Source organism: Sphaeramia orbicularis, chromosome 11, assembly GCF_902148855.1.
Source record: "Sphaeramia orbicularis chromosome 11, fSphaOr1.1, whole genome shotgun sequence".
NCBI lineage: Eukaryota > Metazoa > Chordata > Actinopteri > Kurtiformes > Apogonidae > Sphaeramia > Sphaeramia orbicularis.
Genome location: NC_043967.1, coordinates 16,902,664 through 16,911,443, shown reverse-complemented (window position 1 = coordinate 16,911,443; position 8,780 = coordinate 16,902,664). Strand labels below are relative to the sequence as shown.

At 39.2% G+C, this 8,780-nt stretch overlaps 1 protein-coding gene across 2 annotated transcripts; it reads left to right on the top strand.

The window, feature by feature from the left end:
* Positions 1–680: 680 nt before the first annotated feature.
* On the top strand, positions 681–8,162 carry LOC115428707 (tRNA selenocysteine 1-associated protein 1). 2 transcript variants are annotated; one of them, XM_030147881.1, is made up of 9 exons: positions 681–845; positions 1,847–1,944; positions 2,030–2,129; positions 2,211–2,260; positions 2,413–2,544; positions 3,185–3,301; positions 3,387–3,588; positions 3,674–3,716; positions 6,729–8,162. In XM_030147881.1, exons 1-9 carry the CDS (start codon positions 822–824, stop codon positions 6,887–6,889), a joined length of 927 nt encoding a protein of 308 aa, XP_030003741.1. In that variant the 5' UTR covers positions 681–821; the 3' UTR covers positions 6,890–8,162. The 2 variants fall into 2 exon arrangements, with proteins under 2 accessions (XP_030003741.1, XP_030003740.1); XM_030147880.1 differs by having other exon boundaries at positions 2,015–2,129.
* Positions 8,163–8,780: the final 618 nt, after the last annotated feature.

Here is an 8,780-nt window from a genome sequence, read left to right as displayed (position 1 = left end):
ATCTCTGACCAAAGCTTTCTACAGGGGTTGGACAAAATAATGGAAACACCTAACATTGTGGCATCATAGAAGGTGTTTCCATTATTTTGTCCAACCCCTGTACATGGCCATTGTAGAGGGAGCAAACTGTGGACTGCAGGTTTTTTCTACTTAAACAGACATAGACTGGGGGGAAAGGGATGGACGTTCTGTTGTTGACACATTTGCATGCAGATTCAAATAAGCACTGAGTTGTATTTTGTTGGATGTGAGCTAAAGGCAATTGGCTAAAGAAGTTATTTAACTATAAATGTCACTGATGCTCTAGAAAACCAGGTGGAGTACACAGGCTAATTTTGTGTGTCTTGTTATTTATTTGACCTCCTGAGACCCAGGAAAGTACAAGTTTTGGCTTTTTATATTAAAATTTATATATATTGGAAACATCGTGATCCAACAGTTTTTTTCAGATGCATATTAAAAAAGAATGTTAATGTCCTTTGCGGTGGACAGTTATTTTTTCTTGTATTAAGCTGTTAAACTCTTGTCGAGCGTGTCCAGAAAACCCATAGCTGGGTCTGACGAGGTTAAAACAGACTTCCCAACACCTCGGGTTTGTGCATCTTTGGTTTCTCAACCACCAATAAACATCCAAGAAGAAAATACTACTTCCGGTGTAGCAACGCACTTTAGAGTGTTGCGTGACGTAATGACGTAGCACTCGTGCGCTTAATGCTAGCACAGTTAGCATGAGCTTTTTGGGAGCAAGTTTACATTAACCTCTAACTATTTTTTTTTGTTTTCACTAACTACGCCTGGAAGGTTACATCTTCGGCAACACCATGAGCACATTATGGATGGGGAACGTGAGTTTAATTTTTTACTTTTAACACCGATAAATGATGTGTTTTGGCTACGACGTTAGCTTTCTGTACAGCGTTGTGCTAGAGAACGATAACGTGAAAATCCATTTAGAGTGAAGACGTTAAGTTTAAGAAGTCAGAACATAGTGGTAATCTTGACGGTACAAAGCTGATGGTCGAGTCTTGTTCCTCGCTGTTATAGCGATGCAACACGTAGCAATGAGTCCGTTGGATGGTAGGCCAACTTTTTGAATTGGTTTACATGAGTCTCTTGCAGTTTAGGAGATGGCCAGAGTCTCAGTCATTCAATGACTGACTGTTACCTTTTGGCGTTTGTGCACGTTTTTATCGCAATATGTGCCTAATATGTAAAGAATCTGTCATTATACTTATTAAAAGTTCAAGTCTGGTCTCTATCCAGATCATCTCAGACCATCTGTATCAAGCGTTGGTGCCAGGCATAAGCAGCATGTTCAGTCATGACACTGTGAGAACATTTAATAGGCATTTCACAGTTTTCACTCATATCACATTATACCATGGGTCTTTGCATGTAATCAGAGGTAAAGTAATTTAACATGTGTTTTTGCTTCTTCAGACCAGATTCCTGTCTAAAACCAAACTAATCAGACTAAAACCACTGTACTATTACAGGTGTTAAACCTGGAGTCAAACCCTGTTTCTGCCTGTTGAGTAGCACGGGTATGAAAGATGCTGAGAAAGTATATTCAAGATTTGACAAGTCTTGCATCAAGATGGGGAAATAACTTATCATAATTGTTACCACAAAATGAAGGCATAAAAGAAAATGCAAAGAAGCCACAAAGTGATGGAAACAATTATGAGCACTAATAATATTTTTAAGATGTCTCAACTTTAAGGTGTGTTATGGTTTGTAAATTGTAGGGAAATACTCTCATTATTTAGTTTGTCAGTCACAAGCTTCAGTTTCAGCCTATAATGACTAAATTCTGAGTGCTTCTTTATTTTTCTTTGGTCTACAGCTGGAGACGTACATGGACGAGAAGTTCATCACCAGAGCTTTTTCAACCATGGGCGAGCAGGTGGTCAATGTGCGAATCATTCGCAACAAGATGACAGGGTAAGAACTGAAATCATGTGAATCCCTCTTTTGTCCTGTTGTGCACCGATTCTCTTCTAATGTTAAATAGTGTGTCATCACCCAGGGGTGCTCTGGGTTATTGCTTTGTGGAGATGACAGATGAGGCCACGGCTGAGAGGTGCTTGCGCAAAATCAATGGAAAGGCCCTACCAGGAGCAAATCCAGTGAGTTGCATGTCTTTTCCTTTTCTTAACTAATGAAGATTCCTAAGGAAGCCATTTTTAATGAATGTTTGTCTCTGACAGCCAACAAGGTTCAAGTTGAACAGAGCCACCTTTGGAAAACAAGAAACAGGGTGAGTCCAAATAGAGGGACATTTTTGACAATGACGGCGTTTCTACTTTGACATTTTTCATGCATAAGTAAAGTGAACATGACCTCTGAGTTGACATTTCATTGACAAAATTCTGCTTATTACATCTTGTATGTCTCCCCTTTGGTCTTTAGTCAGATGTATTCTCTGTTTGTGGGAGATCTAACACCAGAAGTGGATGATGGGATGCTTTATGAGTTCTTCTACAACCGCTATCCTTCCTGCCGTGGAGGAAAAGTGGTGCTTGACAGCATGGGCAACTCCAAGTGAGATTTAACACATTAATACACAATAAAGAAAAAGAACAGGTATAGATTTAAATTGTATAATTAGAACTTATTGATAAATTGTGAGATATGACATTATGGCTCAATAACGAAACTACCTAATTTTCACACAGTTACTTCTGTTGGTTAAACAATATTTAGTGAGTATAGATGGAATAATAAAGTCACTGCCACTCTTGTTGTGTTCCATGAAGCCTGTACCAACCACAGTTGTCCTTCTGGGATGTGATGCCTGTCAGTCAGCAGTCTCAGTGGCTGACTGCTTGTCTGAGCTGTAGACAGCCAGCCTGATTTGAAATAGAAGCTTTGGTGTTCATCAGATATAAAATGGTACCAAAGCCTGTCTGAAACTACTCCTGCTTAGTCACTTTATTTTGCTGGAGAATACAACAGACAATAGAGAATAGAAGGTGCAGACTTTTCTTGATAAAGAAATTAGTGACAATGATGTAGCTACCTGTGCTACTTATCTCCTCATCCACCACATGAACCAGTACAGAATCTACCACTTTGCACAAGGTGACAGGTCATTGCACTTAGATGATTAAAATAAAGTCCCAGGTCATGTGGACTCAAAATCATTTTTCTGGTCCTGTATGATGATTGTGTGTCATTGCAGGGGCTGTGGCTTCGTTCAGTTCCCAGATGAGCGGCTGCAGAAGCGGGCATTAGATGAGTGTCAGGGTGCTGTGGGACTGGGTGGGAAACCTTTGAGACTGAGCCTGGCTGCTAACAAGTAAGACCCTCTGACTTTTTTTTTTTATGCTATTATTGTTCTAGTCCTTGAGGTGAATATAACAGTGTCTTTTACCTCTCTCAAGTTTAAGGAACAGACCACAGCAGCAACAGCAGTCAGACAACAGGTCTTGGAATTCCAGCACAGGATACAGGCCCGCTTACGACCAGTACAGCCAGTACCAGCAGCAGGCGTATCCTGGGTATTATCCCTCTTGGGGCTATGACCAGACTGCATATGGCTACGGGTATCCACAGTATGACTACACACAGTATGCCATTCCACAGGTACGATCTGTCTGTTTATAAGCCACTGTTTACGCAGTCGCTGTCAACAGAACCAGAGTCATTCTAACATGTTTTCTGTTTTTAGGAAACTGCAGAGGCTGTGGAGGTTGAGGATGATGGACTTGAAGGTTGGTACAGGCAATGGGGGAAGTTGTTTAGTGTTGGAGATTGTATTAAAAACAATAGACATTCATATTTAAATAGTATCAATCTTTTATGACTGTGGAACAGAGGCTTGGAGTTGCATAGATCTATAGATTTAGGGAAAAGAAATTGAGAGGCCACTGGTTTAACTAATCACAGGTACACATGTGAGTCAATTTAAAGGAGTGATAGTTTCCTTTTTTTAAATGGAATTATCCATTTTAAAACATTTCCCTGTGGTCTACATAAACTGTAAATGCTATGCTTGGGTCTGAATTCTTCATTAATTAAACTCCACAGGTCCATCTTCAACCCTATTTCTGAGTAATGACACGAGAAAGGTTGTTTTGACCGCCGGCTCTTTAAAGGTGGGGTCTGAGATGTTTTCTGGAGTATTTTTTACTATATTCCTTAAAATCCCCTTCACACCCTGATTACAACTAATTAATTAAATGCTCTAACACAAAAATTAAAAAAATCAGTCACCTGTGGAACGAACAGGACTGAAAAAACACCATCCAATCATTTTGAGCGCCCACTCGAAATGATTGAATGGTGGTATGTCCATCAAACTCAACTGCCATTCACCCCCCCTCTGCGCGTACTCCTCTTCATACATGAATCGCACGTTCCCAGAGGCTAGAAGCGCTTGTACAGGAAGCAAAGCCAGAACCTGGCTATATTACTTCTATTAGGATGGAAAGTTCACCGGCAAACTGTTTTGTCACTAACATAAATCACTAGGAAATGTAACATTAGTCACATAGGTCTGAACTGGGGCTGTTCTGGAAGAGCAGGTGTGTTAGAGGAAACCGAATGAGCTATGCATGGATACGTGAGCCAGAGGCTCAGCCGAGGCCATAGTCGGGGTAGAAGCCCGAGGCGTACGGGACTGGAGCAGGGGACGGAGCCTCAACCGGTGTCGGAGACGGTTCAGCTGGGCTGGACCAGACTGTAGATGGCGACGGAGCAGAGCCTCAGCCGGTGAATTGTTGCTGTGCACTGTGCAGCACTTGTGAACCCTTGGGAACAAGCATTGCGCGTGCCACTATTCTGGAGGCGTGGCTTCGGGGGACGTCTGAAGAAAGGGGTTTGGACTTTTGAATTGAGTATTTTCAACATGTAGCTTGCTCGAACCGCTTTTCTAAGATCTCAGACCCCACCTTTAAATGCAAATGAGCCACTTCACGCTGCACCCCCTCCAAGTTGTTGACCGTACTCTCTGTCCTGTTCAGCAACTTGTGTTCGTTAATAAAACCAACAATTGAACATTTTAGGTAATTGGCTCGAAGTCTGGACATATTTTCAGTTTTTACTACAACCGCTGCTGATAAACAATTACGTCGTACTCTGAGAAATGTTCGTTGGAAGTCTTGACCTTATATGTGCAAATGTCATGACGTAACTAGTTATAAAACGTGACAAATTAAGCAGGAATTGAAACGGGTTGTAGAAATCCACTTGATTTTTGCCAGAATGAATATAAAGCTAGCTTTGCAGCACCTGGAGAGTTCAAATTCAAACTTTATGAACTATTAGGATCCAAATACACAAACAAATGTACCAAAGACTAATAAAACTAGGTTTAGCAAAATATGACCCTTTTAATTTATTTTATTCATTCAGAGCATAAATTTGAAAAATTACATTTGGTTAAACCAATCACCTCAAATAATCTAAAAAAAATAATTTTTAAACAGCACTCTACTAATGTACAAAACATTACATGGTAGAATATCCCTGATTTTCAGTCACGGCTTCCGTACATGTTTGTGTGTTCTCCACCATTCTTTGACATCACTGTTTCCTGCTTTATGCCATTCATGGTCCAAAATGCAAACAGCTCAGTTATGTTTGATTACTTGTGACCATCCATCTTCCTCCACATCGTATTCAAGAGGTTTTTGATGGGGTTCAGTGTTAGAAGATTGGAGTGGAGCTGTGCATGTGACACATTTCAAGTGTCTGAAGTAAGAACAACCCAAAGTCCTAATTTATGTTATTTATTCTGAAGGTCCTCATGGATGTTCGGACTTCAGGGTGGCAATAGGTGTTAGGATTGGTGTGCAGATGTTTTTCTCCTTTGATTTTGAGTGGTCTTGCAGATGGAATGATAAAACAATTCCAAATTTTGTTCAACACTGTTTACCTGCTAGTCACCTTTTATCACCAGAAAGACTAAATAGACACATAAAGTGGTTTTAAGGCGACACAACTGTTAAGTCCCAGTCCTTTGAGTTCTTGAGTTATATTACATTTTAGAAAATGTGATTACTTTCACTATTAAACACAGCTGTGAATTCTAATGTGTTTTTTTTTTTTTTTTCTAATTTAATTTCACCAAATATTTAAACAATTTTCAATCGTGATCATGTAATATTTTTTTTCCTAGCTACATTTCTTCCTTGAAGGTGACTGTCCACCATCATGCTTCCAGGTTTTATGTGATGGACAGTTGTTTACCAAGTTTTAGTTTTCTTTGCTTGATGCAGGCCAATAAATTGAACATTCTGAAACAATCACATTTTCTATGAGGACATGTCCTCAAATATTTTTTTTAAATTTCAAATATGGATATGATACAAGCTTCCTGATTACTACTATTTGACTTATTTGCACAACATAATATAGAAATGAAAATTCAAGGAAGCATAAAATAGTGATAGACACAAAAAGAAAAAAAGTCACATTCGAAAAGGAGTGAGAAGAAGCATAGCTTATTAGCTCTCACCCCTTTGTCAAAACACGGTTGTTTAAGAAATGGAAAGCTACTCACTGCGTCAGATAGGGTTAAAGAACTTGATGCAGCCCAAACGTATTAATCACAGCAGTAATTATCCAGTGGAAGGATCTGAACTATTTGGTTAGTCCATTGGCCAGACTGTGTATATTATGAAGCATGTTAAACATGGGTAAAGGTCTTAAACCAGCTGGACTGCTCATTGCTTCATCATTTGCTGGTAATGTTTTAGTGATCCTCAGTGTGTGTGTTTCAGATCCCAGTCCGGAGATGGATGTGGTCGAAGCCAACAGGCAGTTCATGGAGCACAGCGAGGAGTTGTACGACGCACTGATCGATTGTCACTGGCAATCGGCTGACTTTACAGCAGAACAGGACTACATGATGTCCATCCTGCCAGAGCCCATTCACTGCTGATACTGAACTCTGTTCCTCGGTGCTGTTCTATCACCACCAGTGTGCCAGAAGTGTGACTGTGTCGATTTATTTTTTACGTAAAGGAGGAAGGCCTGTAAATTTATTTGTTTAAATGAACTGTGAGCATACATGATAAGTATGCTTTTAATTCTTATTTGATACATTTGATTGATTATTCTTTTAAGGGTGTCTTTTTTTTTGGGGGGGGGGTTATTTTATTTTATTGTATTTTATTGTATTTTATTTTTTTCCATCCCTGTTTGTAGCTTCAGTGTACAGAATTGATTCCCCAGTTAAAAAACATGTATTTCAGAAGGGAGAGGATGGCCTAAAGTGTTCATTCTACGATGTTTAGAATATTAAGCTAATATCAAAAGGATCATTACCCCAAAAAAACAAAGAAAGAAAACATATGTCTCATGTTTTTTGTCATTATGAATGTAAATTCACATTTCTGTTGCAGTTTGTTCTGTTTTCACTATGGCCGAGTTTTTAAAAGTCCATCTTCATGTAAATGATCAGATATTGATCAACCAAAGTCCTGCTGTTTTGTTTTTGTTTTTTTTTAAATTTTATATATGATTGCTCTGATTGATGAGTAAAGCTCAAACCTAACCTGTGCGTTGAGTCACCTATACACAAAAAAAAAATGACGTATTGGCTCTAAAAAGGGTTTTTATCCAATGGCCTTTATGTCAGTGTTTATTGTAAACATCTGAGAATCTTTCATATTCGAGCAAAATTAACATTGTGGCTCAGACATCTGTAACTAAATTTATACTGAAGTGAATTGATTCAGGAAATTGGTGATGTTACGTAACCCTGGTGCTCACACTGATTATTATATGGGTAAACGACATTGTTTCTCATGCAGGCATATGGCAAATTTATCAGCACTGATGATCACAGTATATATACAGTTGTTGAACCTTAACATAATTCTTGGTTAAACGCCTTATACTTTTTTACAGTTGGAGTTGGATATTTAGTCTGAGTTCATTAATTATGAATCATTAGCTGCAGCTTCTGAGAACTATCCCCAGTTGTAGATGAACGGTGATGCACACGTAAACTATCACCCACGACATGTTGGCTGCTTATAATTGGAGGTGTCTTTATCAGTGTCAGCTCTGACAACTTTACACATGATTAGTTCTAAGTCAGAATACCATTTTGTCGTCACCCTCCATGTGCTGGATGTGTGTTAACAGTTAATAGCTCATAGATTGTCTTATGTAGCCTGTGGTGAAGGGATATGAAGGGAAAGAGGGCACAAAACATCAGAGCTATGCATAATGTCCTTGAAATATACTGATTAATTAAGCACAAAAGTGCATTAAATATGTTTCTTTGAAATTGTGCCTAAAATTGTCTGTTTCACCCAGCTGGTGAATCTTCACACCCGGTTAATTTATACTTTGCATTCATTTCTCTACTGTGCTCTCACATATTAAGATGCTTGTGTCTTGCTTTATGGACAAAGCATAGCATTGGCACCCACTGAGGTTTCAGTGAAACCTAATTATAGGAAGTATTCTGTGTTGCACCTCAGTTCCTGCCACCAATCCAATTAGTAAACTGCACTGCAGAAGAACCAACTGTGAAGTTATTTTCTAAGGAAACAGTTTTTGTCTTGACTAAGCCAGAAGGTTTCTTCTATCTTCAGGTGATTTTGAACCTGTGCATACACAGGCAGTGGTTCTGTTCACTGGAGACTCAGACTATGGATCTGTGTGTGCAGACCCACATATTTACCGACATGGATTGAGGAGGTTGAGTCATAGATAAGCAGCATGTAAATGGAACCAGTTGAAAAACACAGCAAAAGGTTTTGCAGCTGTATCCGCTTGATCCCCTCGATATCCCAACATAAAGCATCAAAAAAGAATAT

Coding starts and splice junctions, on each gene's coding strand:
- LOC115428707 (XM_030147880.1), top strand. CDS start 822: ATGAGCACATTATGGATGGGGAAC. Junction 846..1,846: donor GCACATTATGGATGGGGAAC/GTGAGTTTAATT, acceptor TTTGGTCTACAG/CTGGAGACGTACATGGACGA. Junction 2,545..3,184: donor GACAGCATGGGCAACTCCAA/GTGAGATTTAAC, acceptor GTGTCATTGCAG/GGGCTGTGGCTTCGTTCAGT.